The following is a 26,019-nucleotide window of genomic DNA, read 5'->3' as shown; positions in this document are numbered from 1 at the left end:
CCCGACAGCCACATAAAGCCAAAGGATACCGCTAAAAGGTTCATATCAAACCTTTTGACCGAAATTTGCTTCCATTTAGACTTAAACATGACTTGATATTAGAGTATACATAGGCCTATATACATCAGTATAGCATCATCTCAAACGTCATCGTTCATTAATACACATTACATACTTCTTCCTTGGGTAATATTCATTGAGGAAAAAGAGATGAGTTTTTTTTTTTTTTTCCCGACACAATCAGTATTATGAGTATAACATGCTGTCCGATAACGGATCAAAATTCATCAATTTTGGACATGAAAAAGCTTGAAAAGGTGTTCTCAATAATATAAAAGATTTGACCACATGCATGTTAAATGAGAACCATTATCTAGCCGACTCATCCAGTCAGTATTCTAAGGTTTTCATTTTAAAATTGGAGATGTTCCCCACCGATTCCCCTGGTGCCCCCCCAAACCAATCACAGGCCTCAAAAACTATACAGGGTCGGTCGGGTTTTTCTGGCTGCATTACAATGGGGCAGTGTCTTTGAGGCCGAGTCGTCTTGGGCGGTCGAGCTTGCAACTGCAGACGATTTGACGGGCGATTTGACATGAGGCTGACATCTTTATAGTATGTTTTATAATAGAGATAATTGTGTTATGCATGACAGATGACAAGCTACTGCCTGTCAATCAAATTTGTTACCAAGCATCGGTAAACAAATTGAACAATAGGAGATGACTGAAGGTGACAAAATAAGCTAAAATGGTCATTTTTACACTTTTTTTTGACTTTTTTTTAAATTCACATGATTGGTATGCATGTTTTCTTACGTGTAAGATGATAATATATTTTTTGAGCTGACAAAGCCTGAAAAGATATTGTTTAACCTTAACCTCTTCAATAGTGAGAAAAGAATACTATATATTCATTTTTAACAGGTTTAAATGTTTGTGAGTAGAAAGCGGTGGACACTCGCTTTAGAAAATGTCCATTTATTTACTGATGTCATTGCTGATGCTAACCTGTGCATTAGTGAGAAAAGTATACATCCGCTATAAGAAACTCCCATTTATTTATTTATTTATATCATTAGTGATGTAATAGGGAGGAAACAATATTTGCTATATATTTGAATTGGTTTTTTTTTTCATTCACGGTCAAAGATGTCTCAAGTTTGACTTTATATTGACTGAATAAGCATTAATATTTGAGAATTTTTATTCATTTTTAGTATTGGTGCCAATTTCGGCGGCCACTTTAGGTGCTATCACAGAAGGACACTGATGGCTGGGATACTTTTTCCCTTTATCTTATCTTAGAAGTATATTAGACCCTAAATCAAGCCAAAAAGTTATTGTTTGGTTCAGAAAAAATCCCGTTATATGATAACTTAGTCTTTTTTCAGTATTTGGCGGCCATTTTGGGCGCCATTTTGAAAATATACTGACTGTTGGGAATTATGTTTCTTTATATCAACTTGAGTTTATGATGGGCTCTTTAATTAAGCTAAAAAGGTTAGTTTGTTTAAGAAATAGTACTCATATATGGTCATTTATAGTGATTACCTGCATTCGGCAGCCATTTTGGGCGCCATTTTGAAAATACACTGACTTTTGGAACGTTTTATCCTTTATATCAACTTGAGTTTATGTTGGGCTCTTTAATTAAGCTAGAAAAGTTAGTTTGATTCAGAAAAAGTATTCATATATGGTCATTTATAGTGATTACCTGCATTTGGGGGCCATTTTGGATGCCATCTTGGAAAAACCCACTTGGGGCCAGTTTATATTTTTGGGAACATCCTGATTATGTTTTGGGGTCATCTCAGGAACCTAAAAAAGTTGGTTTGGTTTAGTCCTGGGGGGGATGCACAGGAGGTGCCTCTAGCTCCCCGAGTAAAGGGACAGGCATTGGCCTAAGTTTATTTGTAAGACCCATGGCAAGACTAAAGTGAAAATCACTAACAAACTCAAGGTATAGTGATAGTTTTGTCATCAGATTAGATATCAATCTCTGCTTAAATTGACTCACCTTGCTAGTTCTAATCCATTGGCTTGGTTCAACTGGGAATGCACATCTGACAAATGTTTGCATAATGACGATAAGACAACACCATACATAGTACAAGTCTCTTCATCTAGACCACCACCTGTAATAAGTAATGTAGTAAAATCAAACTGGTGGTATAAAGACTTCTGGTTGAAACTTTCCAAACCTCACCCAGTGCCTCAAATTATTGGGACAAAATTGACAAATATTTCATTGTGCACAGAATCACATCGATAATGGTCAAATTAGTGTATTCTTTAAATAGGTGTTCTGCCCTCACCCAGAAACTACTCAGCATAACATTAAGTGAGGGTGGAACAATCATCACACAATGCAGCAGGTGGTGTCAGAATTATACTGTCATACGGGTCATCAAGCAACTCGGTCATCCACTCAGTTGAAGGCCAAAGGTTTTGGTCACAACGTCGGTGATTCCATCTCACAAAACCTTGTTTTCTGGTTGGCTAGAATAATTTGATCACAATCTGAACACTTTCTCAGATGAAGGAAAGTACACAAAATGACTGGCTATTCCATATGAAATCCATACACTCCTTATGGAAGACATTACCTCAATCTTCCACACAGGGAGTGTGCATTTCAAATGGGGTTACCTGAATGGGGGACTCTATTTGAAATCTACACCCCCTGTGTGGGAGATGAAGGTCATGTCTTCCATAGGTGTATGGATTTCAACTGGAGTAGCCCAGTTTGTTTGTGGTTATTGAGATGAGAGTGAGGTTGGTGATAGCAACACACAGATTACCACAGTACAGTTAATCACACTCACCTGCAACATTGGTCAATAGTTTCACTGTAGTAGTCATCCAGTCATATTGTAGGAATAGACCTGCAAACCATGGAAATACTCCTACACATTCTGAAAGTACTGCAAAAGAGAGGAAATATTAAAGAAATTTGATACAAGCAATAAAAAGGTAAAAGTGGGCAAGTGTGACATTGACACACACAAAGTATGAACAAAGTTACATGGAACAAGCATTGAATGAAAATCTAGGGCGCATGCATGGCCTCATGTTCAGTCTGACTGCATGTGTCCCCATATGTCAAACTGGTTCTTTAGTTCAGTTCTTTTATGTCACCAATTAAAGACTCAAGTATGCCCCATTATTATGTTTTGATGATTCCAAGTGTGTGAAAATATTGGATCCAAAACATAATAATGATAAAATTGGATGCTTTACGCTCAATATTTATAGGTCTCGCTATGAGTTTTAAAATATTGGATTCGACTACGTCTCGTCCAATATTTTAAAAACTCATGGCTCGACCAATAAATATGGGCTCAATCGATCTAATTTCAACTGGAATAACCCAATAAGCAAGAGAATGGAATGATGATTATTTTAAGTTTGTATTAGACCTTTTATTTTTTTACTTACATTGCATTCCTAGCATCCATAATTCTGTAATATCCTCCCAGTGTTGCTGGTATGTTGGTGCTATTTCACACTGACCTGACTTGCCACATTGATGACTGTTTCCAAACATCTGCAGCACAGCCCCAACAAATCTTTTGCTTTCGCTTAAATCTAGGATACTGGCAGAGTTGGAAAGATTTTTCATAAGTGTTAGTCCCAGAACGGCCATGTTGAAGGACAGAACAAGGTTTTCATGCTGCTTGCCTGAAATTGAAAACAAAATATATTATTTTGATGAAATACCGATTCTTTAATTTTTTGCTATATATATCAGCAACATCTATCAGCACCAGCTATCTATAGTGACCCCTTTCACCAAGTCACTTGTACCTGGCCGAAGTTTTGTCAGGGTTATTTCCTAGACTTCGGCTGTTAATATCTAGATACAAGCGGTCACCTGTGCATCAGGGTCACAGTCTTTAGCGGTCACAGCCTTTCGGCAGCTGGTAAATTGTACTGTTATATTGGGTGTGTAAATGTTCTATTTAATGTGATTAGTTTCGTTAGTGAGATTATCATTTAGAAATACAATAGCAAGGTGGATTATTTGTAAAGTACACATCATCAGTTGAAAATTTGCAGAAACTATACTATTCTATCTATACAACAAGAAACATAACAATGAATAATAATTTCAAACAATGGTTTTTCAAAAGAAATGAAACCAAAAAAACTAACAAGCAAGGTTTTTTGGGTGTGCATTGCTTACCTAATTTTGGTAGTACATTTGCAACTAGTCCATAGAGCTCTGTAAAAACCTCCGCCTTTTTGACAGCTTCTGTATCTTGCAGGGATACATTTAGGAATATATTGCACAATGTGATCAAGGCAACCTGCAAAGGAAATAAAAATAACTGGAATAAATCATTCAACAAATGGATCTCATGCAGCTAGCTATAAGGCAAAAAAAAAAAAGGTTTGTCTCAAAGCTCACAAGTGGTTTGAAAACAAATGCGAAATGCGATTTTTTTTGTTTAATTTTTTTTTTAATTCCCAACTTGGTATTTTTATGGTATTTTGAAAAAAAATCTAATTTTTGCCGAATTTTTCCGGAAAAAATTTTGTTTTGAAATAAAACAAATTCTGCATTTCTTTTTTTTTCTAATTCCGCGATTTTACAAATGCGCGTGCAAGCTTTGAGACAAACTTTTTTTTTGGCCTAACACAACTATGAGAACCAGATATTTTATAGATTTCTCATTTCGTTAATCATTGATAGTGTCTTTAATAGTCACAATGTATACCTCTGGTTGATCTCCTTGTTTGTCTTCAAATTGTTTCCACTGATAGCTGAAATATTTGCCACAAGTCTCCATGGCACCTTGCATTATGAGTAACTCTCTAGGTTCTTGATCTGCTGTAAGATGACACAATGCAGGAAGCATTAGGCGTAATAAATCAGTACTAGCCGAGGAGGATTTGAAGAGAGGATACTGTGCTACTGTGGTATGGTTTCTTGCTTCTTTTAGGTCTGATGATAGTTTAGCCTCTTCAAATGACTTCTCTCTGAAAGATACAAAACCAAATGGATAATACAAATTCATTTATTGACATAATTGTTTGACAAAATTGTTTAATAAAAATTTGAATGACAATGAAAACCAAAACGTGCAAAAGACATCAACAGCATGGAAAGGATCCAGAGACGGGCAGCCAGATTATGTGTCCATAATATCAAGAGAGAAGCTAGTGTAACTTCCATGCTTGAACACTTGGAATGGAGCACATTGGAAGATCATAGGAAAAACAGCAGATTGACTATGCTGTACAAGATTCTCAATGGCCTTGTAGGTATAGACAAAACCAACTACCTGGAAGCAGCAGAACAGACTATCAGTACTAGAGGGAAGCACAAACACAGTCTGAGAAATGATTTCATCAAAAAGGATGTTCACCGGCTCTCCTTCTTCCCCCGGACATTGAGAGAGTGGAATGAGTTACCCAAAGAAGTAGCTGGAGCGCCCTCAATTGACGCCTTGAAGCAGCAGCTTCAAACACTACCAAACCATCCTAGAGCAGCACGTTAGATACCAATCCATTTCAGCACAGCACATGCACAGCACTTAGATTGATATTTAGCCTTATCCTTTTGCCATTATTCCCCCCCCCCCCTTTATTTCTTGTTGCGCGCGTGTACCCTAAGCACTAGTGTTGGCGATATGTGGCATATTGATAAAGCCACCCTGTCGACGGAACTTAAGAAGAAGAAGAATAACATGCTGAGTTATGTGGATGCTTTGTATGAAGAGAGACAAACTAAAATCCATAGACAGTAAACTTGGTAAAACTATTATTTCTTTAAGTTAGATAAAAAGAAAATGTATTGGGACACCAGAATTGCATATCTTGCATTGCTGCAGTCCTTGAATTAAAAGTTTCACTTACATAACTGAGAGCACGAATGGTAATACGTCATAGACTTGGTTGCGTAATGCTGCAGTCTCTTCTGCTAACCACACACTTAACACTCTCACTGTAGCTCTTACAAGAGGGTCATCTACCTGAAAGGCAACAACAATAAGACAGACATTTACAATTACAATAAGTATTTAAACATTAATTGGTTGCAAGCACTCGCATTCCATTGAGAAGAATCACAAAATTTCTTCTAAACCGCTTTTCCTAACACAGATACTCTTTAAACTTAAGTAAAGAATTGCAAGAATTTCTTCTAAAACAATAACCATGCTACAGTACGTACTGCATGGCTTGTGAAATATTTTTCCCTTGTCTCTAGGTACACAAAGAGCCATTTTGGGGACCAACCTGTTTGACTGAAGGGTCATTAGTCTGAAAAGGGTTTAGAGCATTTATGTTTGGATTAGGGTTAAGGAGGGTAGCATTAAGGTTAAGATAGGGTTATGGTCAGAGTTATGATTAGAATCAGATTTATGTTTAGGAATATGGTTAGAGTTATATTTAGGTTTAGGCTTAGGTTAGGTAATAGAAACAAATTAGTTCGATGTTTCGATCCTTATTATTTATGAAATCAATTAATTTACTATTGTTAGCTGTGATAAAATAGTAATTTGTGCCTGTAGGGATATTGACCAATATATAGCATCAATTCTGATTAAAATTTTCAATTGACCGTCGGCTTTTCCTCCCTGCTACATACACTTTAAGAATATATCATTAGATTTATATAATTTACTTGAGGACTGTTATATATCAAAATTTGAAAAATATCAAATTTTTATAATTTGTCATAAAATTTGTATTATATTGTAATTTTCAAAAAATGAAAATTATTTGATATCAGAAAGACATGCTTCGTATTCAGAATGCAATTCGATAGGTCTGAGGTGCTCTCATGTCCCGCAAAAAATACTGTCGAAACGCAATAAACGATCATTTCGGAACCCTTAATCTCATTAATAAAAAATTATATCATTTGGTAAAAAAATAAACAAACAAACAACTAAGATGGATATAACCGCCATACCTTTTCAGGTTCAAACTGGTTTTCTTTGAGAAAGAAGAGAACTGCTCCAAATGCCCCAGTCATTGCATTGTGAAGCTGTAAAACCTGCTTCTCATCAAGTGATAGTGATGGACCACATGTCATGAATTCTATGCAGGATTCCAAGACACTGTAACATGCTGGTAGTATGTCCCTATTACTCACATTCTGTAACAAAGAAGCAATAACAATTATGGCTGGTCCATATATTTTATGTAAATTTGCGAGATTCAGTGGGTTTTTTATTAGTTAATCAATGTAAGATTTTTGAGAGATTTAGTGATTTATTACAAAATTTGAATTGCCATAAGCATTTACTCAGTCTAAACCCATCAAACCTTTTTATTGCCAAGAAACAAAAAGTGAAAATGTTGCCATATGAAAAATAAATCACATGAAAATTTTCAGTCTATGCCCAGTACATGGTAAGGACATTACCTTGTGTGTATAAGGTTGTCTGTGTTCAGGGTTGTGTGTGTATAAGGATCATGGCTTTCCAAGAGGATAACATATTTACATTCTGAATTATTACCTGTCAAAATAAATGATAACCCAATCTGATGGTTTACTGCCTATGTTTGAACTTGATACTTTGAACTCATGACACCCAGAAAATCAAAGAGTATTGAGTGATTTTCCAAGATATTGAAGGGAGTTTTCTATTTCCAATTTCACACGAGCCTACATGTATTCAATAAAAAATACATTACTAAGAATGATTACATTAAAAATTAAAAACAAATGAAATCATGTGGTTCTGTCTGCCTTATGATTATGGTACCAATTTATGATGGTAAGTTTTAATAATAATAATAATAATAATAAAACAGCATTTATATAACGCATTGTGAATCACAGATTTCTCCATGCACTTTAAAACAAAATAATCACAAAATAATGATCCATTGAGATATAATGAAATCGGTATAAAAATTTAAAATACTACACCAGGGTTCTGTATATAGGTTTTCCAGCTCTATCTCCCATCCCAAATGATGAAAACACTAATTTGTGATTGGTCAGTGTTCTGCTTGTCAATTGCGAATAGGGATCTACATCTACCTCTGGTCAAGGTAACCACTGAATTTACCACACTGAGTATCACTTGCAAACTGCCAAATTTGAATTGAATTTAGAATTATTCCTCATTTTCCTGATAACAGTGTGTAATATCAATTCATGTATAGGTATCGTCAAGATGACATTCAAAAATCTAAATGTTTCGATTATTTACCTGACTGCTATCTTCCAAGCCCATTCTGACTTCTACACAAGCTAGGTTTATAATCAACAGCAACAGTTTCTTGTCACTTCCTTGTGGACCTAGAGCCCATGACACTCCCAGCTGGCACATCATGAATGATGCTAACTTCAGGGCTGGGTTACGCTGGCTTTGACCTATTCCAAGAAAAAAATCCATTAGGACTTAGCTAGAGCTCATAATACTCCCAGGCATCTGGAACATCAGGAGTGATACTGATTTCAAAACTTAAGTTGCTGACTTTGGACTATACAAAGTACAAGAAACCTCGGTGCTTATTAACCAGGTCCCCCAACACCCACCCAAACAGCAATGTTTACAATCACCTAGGTAGATAGTACTACCCTCCACACTCTGGGCTAATTTGGCACTAGATGTATGTCATCACAGAGGGACTTAGATAGACAGTACTACTCTCCACACTCTGGGCTAATTTGGCACTAGATGCACTGCATGTCATCGCAGAGGGTTTTTAGATATATTTGTAGCTTACAAACAGCTCAAAAGCACATCCACTTGTGGAGCTGATGCAAGTTGACAAAACAAGACCCTTCAAATGTTCAGCTAGTCCCTAGTTGTCTGGGAGACATACAACTAGGTCAGGGCACACATTGTGTATATGTATCTAGCCCTCTCTGTCTCATTTAAGTGACGAAGAGAATCAAAACTATAAAGCTTCAAATCAATCTTGATATTCTAATTCCATTTCATAATTTATCAAAATGATAATATTGGTGCATTGTTTGCAACTTGAGGAGGAGAGCCTACCTGTCTTGCTCTTCAGAATATCTGATAAGCCATGATGAATGTCCCAGGCCCACACTGCATTTTCTCCTGGTACCTGTAAACATGATAAAAAAACACACGGAAGAAAGCTAATGATGACTGCATGGTACTAAAAAAGCCTGCAACTGGCGTAAAAATCCTAGAATAGTGCACAAATTTGGGGGCTCTCTGAGCTGCAACATGCCAAGATTGCGGGCCAGCTACGATTTTTGCCAGCACTTGGCCCACATCATTTTGTGTCCTGATTTATGAACTTTAAACCATAAAATATAGATTTCATACTGTGGGTACCAGGTGGTTATAGCTAAACATAGCAAAGAATGTCTGTATTTACATTTGTCTGTTACACTTTTAAGTTAGTTAAACTTAAATTATTAAAATAACTGATGATGAAATGATCAATTTTGTTTGTAAAACTTACCAATTCATTGGAAGAAGTTAACAATAATGTTAGCCGAGTGCACAATTTGAATTTTCTTTCATCCTGTAAAACAGAAAATCATAAAAGAATATTCAGACGCAATATAAGTTTGGTTGAGAACATTCTGTCTCCTTGAAAGAAAGTTTTAAACTTAAAAGTTGTGTCACAGTTTATTTAAAAGTATTATTTATGTTCACAGTTGGATTTGATTTTTACTACAGCCCAGGTACAACTCCTCATTGAGAGTTTGCAAAATGCTATACTCCGCCATCTAGATGATTATTCATTCAAAACCACCATCCTGTGAAAAAGCCATGAAGTCAAAGCCGATGTATTAATTGATGAAGTATAATAAAATCAGATATGAAGTAAATTATAAACATCTATATGTGAAGAACCGGCTTATTTTTAGACAAATCTACTTTTACTCATGTACTACAAAATTAAAACTTGTAGATTATCTAGCTAGAAGACCAAATATTGCTTATTTGGGTCATACATCAAGGCTTTCTATATGATACTAATTAGGTCCAATATGTTATACTCAATCTCAAAATTCACCCAATCATAAAAACATCCACCTACCTGTATTTGTTTAAATTCAGATGCCATGCTGCTTAGTAACTCATTGAGACATGCCCTATTTGTTTCCCATATTTCTTCTCCACAGTATTCTATCAGGATTCCCAGAAGGCTGAAGGCTTGCTCATTCCCTACAAAATGAAATTGAATCATGACACAATTATTTTTCAAGTCATACTCTTGTAATTTATTTTGTCTAGTTCTGCCAAGTTCCAACACCATCAATTTAATTATGTTTTGATATGTAGAAACATATTCTATAAACTGAACACTTGTTTGTATTATTTCAGATACAACCAGGTCAATCAACTTCAATTGCACTTGGAACATTTTCCGAATCTGTTTGTGGTTGTCAACATATGGGCCCAAATGTGAATTTTTAAAATCATTTTGGACTTTATTCAATAGCCAAATCATTTTCAGGAACTGTTATTAATTTTTAATGTTCTCTGACTGCACATTTTCTTAAGATCTAAGCCTATATAATCATGTTATAGTATAAGATCATCATATCTGGTTATGGTTTGGAGAAATTAAAAAGCAGATTTGAGTTTTGGGGAAACAAATAAGCAAAAAAAAAAATAACCAAACAACCTTCAAAACAAAAACAAAAATGAAAGCAAAGCAAACCCTCCTCTCCCAACACACACAATCTTGGGTTATACAGGACAGGCTCTGACACTGTAGTGTCCCCTTATTAGAGCTGTGATAAGAACTATAAAACACTCAAAAGTGCATCCACAATGCATATAGTTCAATATCCTCAGCAATCCTATATACACTTACCAAAGTAGGAGTTGTTATAAACATCACACAGAGCTGGCACCATTCCATCACCTATGAGCTGTTTGCTGCCCAAGTCTTGAGTAGCCATGGCAACAAGAATTTGAAAGGAGTCTTCTATGAGTGATTTCTTCTCCACATTTTCAACTGATGTCCTGAAAAAAAAGACAAAATTTAAAATCATTATCCATATACCTTCTTATCATCTGATAAAACATGTTTTTATATCAACTTTAGAAAATTAGAATAATGATAAACGGCTAAAACCAGACGAACATAATTTAAAACAATTGGTACAACATACAAAAGTAGAAATTTAATTTGGAAAAAAGAAACACCTTTTATGACACTAGTATGATGAGACAATCCCGTAACTTTCATGAAGTTCAAAGTGAAACAGGATCCTACTAAATCACATAGCAGTTTCTAGCGTTGGTGATGTTACATTAACATTCAGCTCACTGTAAAGGAAGCACCTGTTAACAACATTGTCGGAAGCTTTTTGGTAAGTAAGAATTAATTTTTAAGTTTCTTTATCTCACAAATACTGGCAATTTATTAGGGTATAATTTGGTTGCATGATCATGACAATCATTCTACAGTTTATTAGTTCACCATCTTTTACACAAATCTCTGTTATGTTCAAGCAGTCACTGTGAGGGAGAGAAAAATTCTTAGTGATCAAGCACCAGTAGTTGTTGTACAACATTTACAGCATTCACAAGGTTTTTGAATTAAATAACTTACAGCATTCAGTTGTGGCTAGTCACCAGGGTTTTCTTTAATCATTTTGCTGAAGGGTATATTGAAATTTTGTGTACCCTTTCAATTGCATAAGGTGTATTTTTATTTTGGAAAACTTTTTAATGATGCGTGTCCATAGAGCTTTTAGCTATATGTGCGTGTCTTAATCTTTGATGTTACCTTTAATATAAACTTCCAAGTGCCCATTTCTATTCACTGTTATGTATTCTTCTCCTGTGTGTTACACTTTACAAACTACCTGTCATAGCCCATATTATATAAACCCTGCATGCTAAACAATGCATTATCTGAAACCTGCATGCTAAACAATAGATTTTAGATAATACTACGACAGGAGATTTGAAGGGGGAGTAGTAAGTATACACTCAAATACTATAAATACTACTTTCACGTAACTAACTAGAATTTCATGGTTCTCGACCGGTAGCCGGTTCTCAACGCAAATCGTCGGGTCAGCAATGCCTCCATCATTTTAACCGGTGCAATTTCACTTGAACCCAAAATGACCTTTACATTATTTGCCTCACTAAGGTGGCCGTGCCCATCAAATTTCATGAACCTGCAGCAGTCTATGGTGATTTGACCCCAGATGAACCCGAATGACCCCAACTTGACCTTGACATTTTTGCCTCGCTTTCAGTGGTTGTCCCCACAAAATTTCATGAACCTGCGACAAATGGATGACCCCAAAATGACCTTGACATTTATTTCTTCCTACAGTAGTCGTTCCCACCAAATTTCATGAACCTGCAACAATATATGGCGATTTGACCACGGATGACCTCACAATGACCTTGCGATCACGCAAATTTTGCGCTGAAAAGCAAATCAGGTCAAGAAACTCTGGCTATGCTACTCTCTGCCAAGTTTCATCACTGTAACTCATACAGATCTCCAGATAATCTGTGCACAAGGTTATTTTGCTTGATATACATAAATTAGGTACTTAATTACCATATTTTGTGACGAAAACTTGCTAAAATTTGAGGACCACCAATGACCACCCCTCCACCAAATTGCATCACTATACGCCTTACCAGTTCTGAGAAATTGCACTCGCAAGCTCGGATGTACAGACGGACGGACAAACGGACAACCAGGAAACATAATACCTCCAGTGGAGGCATAATAACTTATATATACCATCAAAAAGTATGAATATACATTATGTGGTGTTAAAATTCTGGTATTGGGTTTTCAGAATGTGTATCATAAATTATGCATTTTGTTCTGTTTGGAGCTATTATTAAAAAACAAAAGATTTAATAAACCAAATCATCTAAGGAGAATAATCGCACTTCCATTAATGAAAAAGTTCAAAATATTGCAATAAAAATAAAACAGGACATCATAAAACCAGTAAATCATTTGATAAATGAAATGAAGTCTCAATAGCGTCTAATATCATTATAATCATGCTTATTATTATAGTAATTTCAAACTGTTAAAATTGTAATATTTCACTGTCGTGCATTGTTATACAAGTAGATTTGAAAGCTCAAATTACAGGAGTGTAGGCCTATAATAAATTTGTGTTGATATTATCAATATCTTTTCTCATCTTCACTGCATACATAGAAGCATGTATTGGTATTATATAGTGGTTTGTTTTTCTAATGACTTCAACGTATTAAGGCCATATATTTCAAAGGGCAATCGATTATATCAACATTATTGGTATACAATTAACCTAGTGGCGCCTTTGTTTCATAACCATGAAGGTATAGGACATTTTTGTTTTTGATATAGCCCCTAAATGAAATTTACTTAATTATGTTTGTACTCACTCAGGTAGCATTGTGTGTGAATTTTACATCCGGACTAGAGGCTATTCTTTTTTTTTTTTCTTTTTAGTGTCTAAAATGGCCCAAAATGAGGGTTTTTCAATATTGCCGTCCATTTCTAATCGTCACCTCCATAGGCTTTACATGTAAAATAATAAGGCTCGTAAAAATTTAATAGCCTCTAGTTCGGATGTAAAATTCACACAAAATGCTTTTTGAGTGATTACAAAGATAATTAAATACTTTTTATTCGGGGGCTATGTGGAAATTTTTTTTATGTATTCCTTGTACAATGACATTTCACAATAAAATGTCCATTGGAAACAAAGGTGTGGCACTCACAGAGTGGTAGCTAACTTATGCAGTGATTGATTTTCCTAACAAGTTACTGACTGAACTGACAGCGTTTTTAATTTATGATATCTATTTCTCACATTTTCAAACTAAAATATCAATGCAGCAATTAATTGCCCATCGTTTTATTATATCTGATGCACTCAAAAAGTTTATGCAGGATAATTACTTTGCAGAAGTGCATTTGTCAAGATAATCGCACTTGATCGTGGAGTTATTGCATTTAGCTCTTGAACCTAACGGCTCTCGAGCTAAATGCAATAACTCTACGGTCTTGTGCGATTATCTTGACCATCTGCTCATCCTTATCGTAAGTAATTTCTTATGTTATGGGAGTGTATGTTGATGTTGCTATAACACTTATTAATTAGCATATGCTCTCTTTGCAAATACAGCAGTCATTGTAGTGTGTATCTCTGTCAAACACTGCGTTCCAGGAGTCTTTATGAAACATTAATGCAATAAAATGATTGGATCTTATTTGCTGCATGTATCAATGCAACATAATAACTTTTTAATTTAAAACTAGTGATGTTGCCTTGAAGTCAACTGTTAGTAAATTGAAACCGGGGCATGCTACCAACTAATGATCTATTTAAATATTGATAATCACTTTTCTGAGGGTGTCCCTGAAAGAACGGTATAGTCGGAACTGAATTTTGGGGTATTTTAATGCATAAACTAAACATAACTAAATAACCAATGTGGTTAAGGAATATATCAGCCATCGCCTACTTCTCGAATTTTGACAATTGACCAGTCCGTTATTGAAAAAAAAAAGAATTTTACGAAACTACCTGATATTCAATCCATTCCACGGAGTCAAATATCTATCAATGACAATAGATGCCTCATGCGCTGATGATGCATATATTTATACGATCATCAATTGATAATTGAATCTATGGAACGGCTTGAAAACGAAGTTACGTACAATTCTTATATTTCAAGAATGGTGAACCTTCTGAACCTTCTGAAGTTGTAGTCAGCAGGGCGAAAACCGCAATCGCTAACTATAGTCAGTTAGCGATCAATCAATTGTCAAAATTCCAAAAGCATGTGATAGCTGATTTATTCCTCAACCACACCAGTTATTTAGTTATGTATATTTGTGGCGTTAAAATACCCAAACAATTAAGTTTCCGACGATACAGTTCTTTCAGGGACACCCTGCACAGTGTCATCGCCCCGATATCTTCATGGCAGAAATCGCCATGGTAGATTGAATCCACCGCCACGCATGGCCATTATACATATCGACCTGTTTAATAGTTTCGCATAAATAGGCTGAAGGACATCTGACTAAGGCTACTGACAATCCCCGATTACCTCGGTGACTGAGTGTCAGTCAAGCATGGTATGCCATAGGTCATATTCTTTTAGACAACCTTCACGATTGGCCTATACACTGCGCTATATAATTCGGCGCATATAAATCAGAATTATTGCGGAATTATTGTCAGTTTTTGACTCAAGACGCAAGCTACTGTCTCAAAGCGCAAGCTAACGACTATCATATCTGTTCAAAATATATATTCATGTGCAAGGAACCACATCTGGTTTCTTTATACGAAATCATTTACGGGAGATATTCATCATTTTCTACACCGGTATCCAAAGATTTTCTTCTCATATCAAACTCGTGCATAGCAAATGCACGTGTATCGACCCCGGTATTCATTTTAGTATCTCTGCTGTACCAAGTAATTATTAGCCAGGCGATGTCGGTGTGCCCTGTATCATGGCCAGGTAACAGAGGTTGGTATGTTAGTGTGGTAAAAGGGAAACTAATAGCAAGGGAAATCAATGAGATTAAGGTGGGTTGGAGGGGACAAATAAAGCTGACACACAAGAGGAATGGTATGGGTTATTATTGGCGATTCCATGGCTTGATTTAAGGGGTGTCGTTTACGCCCCATGTACATGGTTTTTCTTGGAAGGGAAGCACCCAAAACATTCCCTTTGATATATTATTGGCCTTAAGAGCATGGATAGCGACATTTTCACATATTGTTTTGTGGGACCTGAGAGCACATCAGACAAATTGAATTGCATTTTGAATACGAGGAATGTCCTTTGATTCAAATAATTTTGATTTTTTCAGTTTCATTTTCTCCTTTACAGTCTCAGCTTCTCAAACTCCAGTTTTACATGTACATCAAGATGATCAACCATGTGATTTTGCTCATCATTGTGGTTTCATTGCCAAATATGATCCATGGCCAGCAAGACAATCAACAACAGACTGGATCCTGCACTTGTCCATGTCCTTCAGCCATCCTCAATGGTCCTGCAGGTCCCACAGGTCTTCCAGGAGTCCAAGGTCCACAAGGTAGGTTAATTAAATTGATATTTTCAGATTCTATACTCCCTTATAAAATCCAAGGTCCCCAAGCTATGATAATTTTAAATTAAATTTTCATAGCAGTCCTTTCATTTGATTAAGTGCCCTATTCCTCATCCAGACATTCAACCACCACAGCCCAAATTCTGCACTCACCCAATGGAATTCCGCTATTTGGAGTCTAGCTTTGGTGATAAACTTAATCAGATTGACACTTAAATCACCATTTTTGAAATGCTCCATCAAAAATGCATAATCTGCTTTCTCAAGGTCTGCAAGTCTTCCCTGTGATTCAAGATTTTTTCACTTGCTTAGTTTCAGTCAGTTTCTTTATGACAAAATGATAAATTACTTTGTGACAAACCATGTCCGTTACACCTGCCTTTATGGCATACACAAAATTTTTGTTGTTTGATTTAACCAACTTAATGGCTAGTTTTGAGCAGATCTCGTTTAACTCAACCCAAGCTGAATTGCTCAAGCAGGTCTGAGTATTTTTAGTGATTAAATACCATTTTCATCTGGGGGCCTCACAAATATGCTGTGGAAGTGTATTCCATATCTGTAGGCCAGCAACATGGAAAGACTGCTCCCCAAGGCAGCGGTTTGTATATGGAATGTGGAGTCTAGTACTATCAAGAAAAGAACAAAGCAGTCTGATATTGTTTTTTTTTTTCCCAAACTGAATTTGTTAAGGAAAATAAATATTATCCCGCAAATAAGTTGGAGCTAACCCATGCACACTGAAGGCCTAACAAGTCTAATTGGTCCCAGATTGTCTACCTGGGGTCCAAGGTCCCTAACTATGTTATAATTTAAATCACATTTTCACTGCAGTCCTTTCACTTGAATAAGTGCCTCATTAATTGCCAAAGCCCAGATTATACACGCCCATGTAGTTCTACTATCCTTATTAGCCCTAAAGGCCAAGCAGGTGCAATTGGTTCCAAAAGGTCTACCTGGAGTCCAAGGTCCACAACATCTGGCATTCCCTGGCAATATAAATTACATTTTCAGAGCAGCCTTTTTAGTTGATTAAGTGTCCTATTCTTCATCCAGACATTCAACCATAGCCCAGATACTACACTCTCCCATGATATTCTGCTATTTCGGACACTGTCTGCTATACTTATTATTACTGGCCCTAAGGCCTATCAGATCCAATTGGTCTCAAAAGGTCTCCCTGGAATACAAGGTCCACAAGCTATGATAATTTAAATCGCATTTTCACAGCAGTCCTTTCATTTGATTAAGTGCCCTATTACTCATCCTGACATTCAACCATGACAGCCCAGATTCTACACTCCCAGAAATTCTGCCATTAAAGTCCAAGTAGGTCCACCTACTTTGACAGGTCTTCGCCTGGAGACCAACTTATGTGACTCTTCACTTTTCTTCCACAAACAGGTTTAACTGTCATAGGTCCAGTAGGAAACCCAGGAATGAATGGAATACCAGGCGTACCCGGACAAGCCGGTAATCCTGGACAAATTGGCAATCCTGGTGCAAAGGGAGAAAAAGGCGACCTAGGTCAAGGGTCAACAGGTCAACCTGGTGATCCTGGTCCAAAAGGAGAGCAAGGATTGGTTGGCACACCAGGTAAGTTACAGAATGGATTTGTGAATAGCTTGTTAAATGTGTGGATCCAAATGTATTATGCTCAATGGTCTCATTGTGCTCACAGATATGGCGGGAGTTTTAAAAGCACAGGTCATGAACAAAATATGATGCATGTGTATACTGCTGGGCATGGTACAATGGCCACTGCTGACTAACTGCCTGGCAATGGCGTCACATGTCAACTCGTCTATACACATAAGGGCCTGAATTCACTTATCACAGGCTACCCGAGGGTCATTATTTAATATGTTTACATGCCATGTCCTAGTTCTGAATGCTTGCATGAAATGGCTTGAATGAGGTGGTCCCTAGCTACAGAATCCAAATCCAAGAGACCTGGGTTCATTTCCTTTGATAACTTAACTATAATTTAAAGATCAAACCATGCCAAATAATATCTTGACAAACTATATTTGTGTATATTCTTCGTCATCCAGGTATATAAAATATCACATTGATAATTAAAATCTGGTCAACTGGACTTACTATTTTAACTGGCGATGTTTCACGACACGTCACAGGTCACTGACCAATCGCTGCAGAGAAATCAGAGGGCTTCAGGAAGCATCCAGGATAGGATGTGAAACGTCGCCAGTTAAAATAGTAGGTCCAGCTGACCAGATTTTAATTATCAATTTGATATATTTACAAGCTGTTATTTACATTAAATATTTTGAAGGTATATATTTTCACTAAATACCATTGCTACTCACTCACAATTGTTTGGAGACAATTTATTTTTTTTTTTTTTTTTGCAAATTTCTCACTCCACCTTGAAGTGATGATCCATCACAACAGGTACCCACCCATAAATGCAATTACCCATAAAGTCACACCGGCCCCTAATGAAAATGTAAAATGAAAATTTTCAATTTTAATGTGGTCAGCACCAAGACTGATACTTGTATCAAAACAACCACTGAAAAATTTGAACTTGTCACAATGTCCCAAAAATTAGAGAAGTTATAATGCATGTTCACTGTAGTGTTTATCACTAGCCTGCAGTGTAAATAATAGTGATGGTACTACAGCAAATTGGTTAGCATAGAAATGAAAACAAATATGATACCAATGGACCTATTGAAATAATCATTTTAAATGGACAATAATGTTTTTTGACATTTAAGGTTTCCGTGGAAGTCCAGGCAAGGTTGGTCCAATAGGAATCCCAGGACTACAAGGATTGGAGGGAAATGAAGGTCAGACTGGGGTCAAAGGTGACAAAGGTGAACCAGGAACTTCTTATACAGCACCTCCTACATCTGCATTTTCAGCTAGGATAACTGCTAACCAACAAGTCACTTCAGGTTCTCAGACTGTTGTACATTTGATGTTGAGGATATTGATATTGGAGATGATTTCAATCCTAGCACTGGTGTGTTCACATGTCACATACAGGGACTGTACTATTTCTCATTTACATTACTTCCTGTTTATAATTCTGATTCTAATGTTTTCTTGCTACAAAACGACAGTACCAAGGCCAAGATCTATTACAAGTCAGGTAGTAGGTACATCATGCAAAGTCAGAGTGTTATCTTATCCCTGCAGGTTGGTGATGAGGTCAAACTCAGGGCTCATTCAACAACATACATTACTTACTCGGATTCAATCACCAGTATATTCAATGGCTACCTCATCCACACAATGTAAACTCACATCCACAATGCATGCTATGCACATCATTCAACTAAAGTCTGCACAAAAAGAAACACAGCTGTTATAAGCATACCTATAGCTTCAGAACTAATCATTGTTTTCACAATATTTCAACATAGAGGGAAGGATGAATTATTTACACACATTTTGATACCCCATTTGTCAAATGTTGTTCAATATTAACAACACAGTAGTGTTTTTAAAGAAAAATACCAGAATTTAAAAGTTGCAGTTTACAGCGATCAATGGTTATTATGCCAGCACGGTAGCACGTAAAGCCCGCCATTATCTTTACGCTTACTTCAAATAAATACAAATAGCTGCAACTTTTAAATTCGCTATTTCTCTTCAAAACACTGCTGTATTGTTAATATTGAACAAAATTGGACAAATTGGGTATCAAAATGCGCCAAATAAACCATCCTTCTTTTTATGTTGAAATAATGTGAAAACAATTATTAGTTCTGAAGCTATAGGCGTGTTTATAACAGCTGCGTTTCTTTTTGTGCAGACTTTACATCAACTACAAGCAAGTTACATGTTAAAGCACTAATTATCAAGAGTCCCCGTCAATTTCATATTAATCTTAACATTTCCATTAGTATATTATACTTTTACTACAAGTATGATTTTTTTTGTCCAGTATATTTGTTCTTCTTTGTTTCTTCTTCTTTTTGTCTTCCTCCATATGTTAGAGGGAGCTGATAATTAGTTATGTGATACCAAAATATTGATTTGCAAATTTCCAACAGTGTTATCTACTTGCATTGACCACCCTTAAGTTTGAGAAGGTCAGATACTTCATATCCTTCAAAACCACAATCTTGTATTTGTGGATGGGTATAACCAAGTCTGAGTCAGTACGGAGCAGGCTAGTTGTGTGATTACCCGACACTTAAATTTTAACCCCCGGAGCTTACCTTGCACTGAATATGATGTCCTTCAAAACCAGTATCAAGCCTTGAGATGGGTAACTAAGTCCAAGTCAATACTGATACAGGCTAGTAGCTTGACATCAAGATGCTTGATACCTTACCTTACACTGACAATCTTGTTCAGTATTTGTGGATGGGTAGTCAAGTTCAAGTCAATACTGCAGCTAGAACTTGCTGAGATCTTATACTAGCAAAGGAGCGAGGCATGCAGTACCCGAGCTAGCTTGTGGATAGGATAAAGTGGATCCATATGGATCTCACAAAAGCTACACTTTGTTTCACCTTGAGTTTGGTACTGACTTCAGTGCACCTACCTGTTTATGGCACTTAAGTACACTCTATACTATACAAATATTGACTGCTATGAGGGGCATGGTTAAAATTATAGGCCCAAGGTGATCTTAAAACCATGACTATGCACCGAGGCGTAGCCGATTGGCATAGTCACGGTTTTGAGATCACCATGACCTATAATTTTAACCATACCCCGAATAAAAAGCAGTCAATATTTGTTTTATATACCAAATCTTAAGATTCTTGTCATCCGTTTGGTTAAAAACATCGATTTTGGAAAGAGGAAGTAATAGTTTTAATGCGAAAGGCACAGACGATTTTCGCGTAATTATAGCGCGCGAAAACATTAACACGTGCGTAATGTCATTTTACGCTGGGAACAAAGCACACGCAGAACTATGCCCGGGGAATACCGTATTGTTTGTAATAAACGCCTGGGCGTTGCATTTTTCCAAAAGGGGGCGCGATTGGAAGTGAATTGTCAGTGAAAAAGCTTAAAAATCGGGTTCAATTTCCGATGGTGCTCCTGTTAAAAGGAGGGATTTACGACCATACAAGATGGCGACGCCCACTGAAAATTACAATTTCGTGGGAAACAACAAAATTACACCTGTAAGGCTGTAAAGTGCATGGAATTAGTGAAATTTTACCATAATTAGGCAATGAAATGGATGGGAGTTGAGTCAAAATAGGTTTTTTCCATGCAATTTAGCGATCGTGACTGACATGACTGATGCAAGTTTAAAGCTTACCTACACGATATGGCATGGAAATGTTTGCATTTTTGTCAATTTTTACAGAAAAATTGGAGGGGGGGCGCGTTTATTAGAGGGGAGCGTTTGTTACAAACAATACGGTAGTTACTTTTGCGGGCATAGTCAAAACTATGCCTGTTCTTTTAGCCAATCAGATGGCGGTAATCTTTAGATGAGGTATATAATATGTTCTACAGGATCAGGTTACCGCAACTGATTCAATAGTGCTACCAGCAAAATATGCACATCTGCATATACCCACTACCAAACTGAAGGTGAAACAGAGTCGACTGACATATGCTAGAGGTGAGTGCCAGATAATTTATAAGCCGTACCTTGCACTGAGTATGATATCCTTCAAGACTGGTATCTTGTTAAGCATTTGTGGATGGGTAACTAAGTGTGGATCAGTACTGAAGCAGGCTAGTAGTGTGACCGCCAGAGACTGGTACATTGAAGAATCACATCCTTCTGGAACCTTGTCTGATATTAAAGACAGTAACAAACATGTAAAGTTAATCTTAATATCATCTTCATCATTATCATCCTTCTGCTGCTGAGCAGGCATCCATATGATTTCTCCATACACAGTGATCTTTGGCAAGTGTGGCTATCTATTCTTCTTGAATGCCTTCATCATACCCTAGCACACAATAAATGTAGGTTACATATGAGTTACTTTCAACATAAATTTTGCATTGGTTTGGACATTTTATTTCCTTAAAAAAGCATTTCCATTTTTTAACTTCACCAGCCAAACTGTAAAATGAAGTAAAAGAAGATAAAGTAAATTTAAACAAATTTTAAAGCAAAGTACAACACAAGGAAATAAAATAAAGCAAACAAATAAAACAAAAATAATCTAGATTTCTTTGCAGTCCCTGCTTGATTAACAATTCACCCCAGCTACATGTACGCTCTTCCACAAAACACAACGCACCCCCTGTGACCACTCTGCCTTCTCCGATTATCCCGATTTTAAAATAGGAGCGGTTCTCATTCAAACATATAATTTCAGTATTTGAAGGAATTTTCTATATTTCTCTCAACTACGCCCACCAGTGTTTACTCTCTCTGGAAATTGGGTGCGCCAAATGAAACATTTTCTTCTCAAATTGGCCCAATTTTGGCCCAGTAATTCCCCAAATTCACTAATTGTAATACAGCATTACACATTTTGTGAGACAAAATAATTTTCACTGGGCCAAATTTGAGACATACGGCCTCTGAGTAAACACTGACGCCCACCCTCGTCAACTCACACACATCCATCCCAACCATCCATAACACTTGTAATTGGCCATGTTCCAACCACAGGAAACAGGAATTCTTCACAAAGTTATTGTCTAATGAAGAAATTCAAGATAACACTCTGATATGACTAGTTCGTTCAGTTACGACAAATCCTATGGCATGTGAACCACCACCTTCATACAGCTCCATCTGTTGTGGTAGTAGTAGTTCTACCTACAGTAGGAATTTCAATTGAATGAATACAGCTTTCAACAGCTACACTCTATCCAACTGTGATCGTATATTGCGTAAATCAAACTACAATTCAAATGCACAACCTTGGATACAATACCAACCAAAGTTAGTTGGCATGGTTGAATTCACTTCCGTGTTATGCATGCAATCGCACACGCTGGCATACATTGCGCAGTGTATGCAAAAAATCATCACGCCATTTCAGGCTGTGTTCATTCAATTGACATTTCTACTGTAGTTTACTGAGGGCATTGGGCTATTCCAGTTGAAATATGCACCCCCTTTGAGGGAGAGTTTGTGCTATTCCAACAAACTGAACAGTTTTAACAATTCTAGATGCATCATGTTTTTACATTAGTGGGTGTATGGATTTCAACTCGATTAGCCCATTGAGCAAAACAAAAACCTTTGTCTCATATGAAAATGTATGTGGTTTACATTTTTGTTGGTTTATTTTGTAAGTAAAACAGGCTATGTGCTATGCACTAACTCCCTAATTTTGTTTTACTGTACATTTGGACCACTTTTTCAGCAATATTTTCTTACGTTTTTTCCTAATGTAAAAAAAAATTCTTTTTAAATAATCAAAACATGGAGAAAACAATAATGCACTGAAATTTGAATTTAGAAAACAGCTATGCGCGCAGCCTGTAAAGACAAATCTTTTATTTTGCCTTATTTAGTGTATCTTTAATATAAGTAATTATGCTTCTGGTACAGCGTGTGTAGTAATAGAGTCCCGAATAGAGTGTTGCGCTTCTGCTGTGCCATGTTGAGTCGGTGTGATTTGCCTGTGTGTAACAGTCATTGCAACTTGCAGCAGATGCAAATAGTTTTGTCAAATTCTGTCTTTTGAATATACACGTAAAATAATATCACATTTTCTGTAGTATTTTCCCTAAATATGTGCCTGAACATGTTGAGCTCCAGAAAGTTTAAGTATTGGCAAGTCCAAAATAAATTATGAACCGTGTCATGCAGTAGAATACATTTGTAAAGTGCAAAATGTAAAAAATCCTCTATGTAAAGTATTATGTGTCACATCGTATTTTTGCAGGAAAAAACTGACCCAGGTGTTATCACCTAATGGGCATGTCACCCATCATTTTTTAGCCTAATGGATACTTGAGCAGAAAATGGGGAAATAACAAACTGAACAATATTTTACAAGTTGAAACTTTTTCATAATAAGATTAGGCGGCTGTTTCAAATTCTGCTAACTTTCCCAATCACCGTAACAGTAATCATCACTCCAGTCTCAGAGGGAGGCCTGGAGGTTGAGTAATAGCCATGGAATAGCTAAGTTGTGACAACATTCCAACCAATAAAATAGTATACAAATATTGAATGTTTATGAGTTCAATGGTAAGAATATTTTCATAAGGTGAAATATGGACTGTTCCATTCAACAAGGCTTTGCTGAGTTGAATGGAACAGTTCATATTTCACCGAATGGAAATATAATTCTTTCCATTGAACAAGATATTTGTTTTATATAACTCAGAAGTTCCCTTTCTTCCACTTAATTTTATAAATCACCAGGAAAACAAAATAAATTTTAAAATATCTAAATGTATATTTATTTTACAAGCAACACCCGCACCTATAATTGGTGAGTCGAGGGGGAAACCTCACGCTATATGCACACGCCTCTGTCAGCGTTGCTATGGTAGCTCTGCTTCAGTGCAATGGAATTTAATTACTATTGCACTCGCGCGGGCCACAGAGTGTAATAGTCCTTTTGCTGCTGGCCGCTAAATAGCAGAAATAATTAATAGTAATTGGCCAATCCAATGACAAGAAACTTTGTATGAGTTATATAACACATTGTGTATAAAATGTATAAACCTACATACTCATCGATGCAAACTATGTCTGGGTAGACACACAGGAGGTAAGTGCAACTTTCAAAATCCGACTTGAAGCCACTCAAGCGCCCATAACTCGACCAAATGATATCGTAGAGGAACAAAAGAGGTATCAAAATGCGCAGGAGAAAGCTGCGCTTTATATACATTAAATAAGTTTTTGCTATATATTTCAGTTCCCGATATATCTGACCATCTATAATCGTTCGATACTTTCTGGGTTGAGTTTATTTTGCAATGCAAACTACATTGCAATAAATTTCATGTAGCTCAATGTCTGCTTGTAGATTAAATCACTGCATGAAACATTATGTAGACAACTGTAGCCAATATAAAGCATATTGTTATTAAATATATTATACAATTAATAATATTGTCTCTGTGATGTGATGTGATGTACTGAATTATGAGTGAGTGTCAATTTTGGATTCTGGTTAGAGAATTTTACAAGATTCTTTTGAACATTTGTACATTTTGGCATTATTTATTTTTTGCACTTTTCCAATACTGAACCTTTTCATTTCACTTGATTTTAAATTTGTGATTTTAATTAAGCTTCCTTACATTGACCTACATTGTATACATGAACATGAACGGGAAATTACTGCATTGTTATTTTACCAATTTGGTATGTAAAAAGTACAAAAATAAATATAGGATGAAAATTTCCAGTTTGACAATACTGAAAAACCTAATATATTTAAATCTTCTCAGGAGAATAGTTGTTATCTCAAATTTCTCCCTAAATTTCTCACCCTGGTCAAAAGCATCTTATTCACTGCCCCATACAGAATGGGTACTTGACCATTTTGTAGGTCCACAATATAAACCCACCTGTTTTGATGAGTCTGTTCAAGAATGTAAAGCCCACTCCATTAAAGATTTTCCTCCGAGATGCTGCATCTGTGTCTTCAGCTTGCACTAGCTTGGTGACCTGAAACAATTGAACAACAATAACAACAATGGATAATAACAAACGGTCTTAAATATCTGTTATAATTATCTTGGCAATCTGATCCACCACATATGGGCTGTAATGTTATCAACTTGTTTTGAGATATGGTCAATTGAAATTCTCAAAAACAATAAAAACAAAGGATTTCTCCACTGTTTTACTAATTTTTACTACCTTGCAAACAAGCAAACATGTAATATATCTTATTGTACAGCTTATTTTGAAGAGTATACGCCGTCCAATATCTTTGGAATTTACTCTATGCATGGTTAAATTTCTAGAACTTGCTTACTATATATGGGTCAACTTTTCTTACCTTTTGGAGGCACCTATACCCCTTTTTTAGAACATGTTACACCCCCCAAGGAGTATCCATATCAAACGGATGCACATGATATCTCTTTTTACATATATGTAATAGCT

At 36.3% G+C, this 26,019-nt stretch overlaps 2 protein-coding genes across 4 annotated transcripts in view; one reads left to right on the top strand and one right to left on the bottom strand.

Moving 5' to 3' along the window:
- LOC140161279 (neurochondrin-like) overlaps positions 1-26,019 on the bottom strand; it is a 42,041-nt gene that overhangs the window by 7,019 nt on the left and 9,003 nt on the right. For all 3 annotated transcript variants that reach the window (XM_072184750.1, XM_072184752.1, XM_072184751.1), the window contains 14 exons: positions 25,476-25,575; positions 21,621-21,768; positions 10,779-10,930; positions 9,996-10,123; positions 9,411-9,473; positions 8,972-9,044; positions 8,177-8,340; positions 6,925-7,110; positions 5,865-5,980; positions 4,724-4,985; positions 4,189-4,312; positions 3,441-3,683; positions 2,828-2,926; positions 2,020-2,137 (listed from right to left, as the gene is read on the bottom strand). In XM_072184750.1, the coding sequence (XP_072040851.1) occupies positions 2,020-2,137; positions 2,828-2,926; positions 3,441-3,683; positions 4,189-4,312; positions 4,724-4,985; positions 5,865-5,980; positions 6,925-7,110; positions 8,177-8,340; positions 8,972-9,044; positions 9,411-9,473; positions 9,996-10,123; positions 10,779-10,930; positions 21,621-21,768; positions 25,476-25,575 (1,976 nt within the window). The remainder of the gene's footprint in view (positions 1-2,019; positions 2,138-2,827; positions 2,927-3,440; positions 3,684-4,188; positions 4,313-4,723; positions 4,986-5,864; positions 5,981-6,924; positions 7,111-8,176; positions 8,341-8,971; positions 9,045-9,410; positions 9,474-9,995; positions 10,124-10,778; positions 10,931-21,620; positions 21,769-25,475; positions 25,576-26,019) is intronic.
- On the top strand, positions 11,173-19,381 carry LOC140161280 (uncharacterized). The gene is made up of 4 exons (XM_072184753.1): positions 11,173-11,280; positions 15,803-16,010; positions 17,430-17,621; positions 18,770-19,381. The coding sequence occupies exons 2-4, from the start codon at positions 15,830-15,832 to the stop codon at positions 19,366-19,368; spliced, it is 972 nt and encodes a 323-aa protein (XP_072040854.1). The 5' UTR covers positions 11,173-11,280; positions 15,803-15,829; the 3' UTR covers positions 19,369-19,381.

Source organism: Amphiura filiformis, chromosome 9 (genome assembly GCF_039555335.1).
Source record: "Amphiura filiformis chromosome 9, Afil_fr2py, whole genome shotgun sequence".
NCBI lineage: Eukaryota > Metazoa > Echinodermata > Ophiuroidea > Amphilepidida > Amphiuridae > Amphiura > Amphiura filiformis.
Note: the sequence above shows the minus strand (reverse complement) of the source record. Positions and strands in the feature narration are given on the sequence as shown.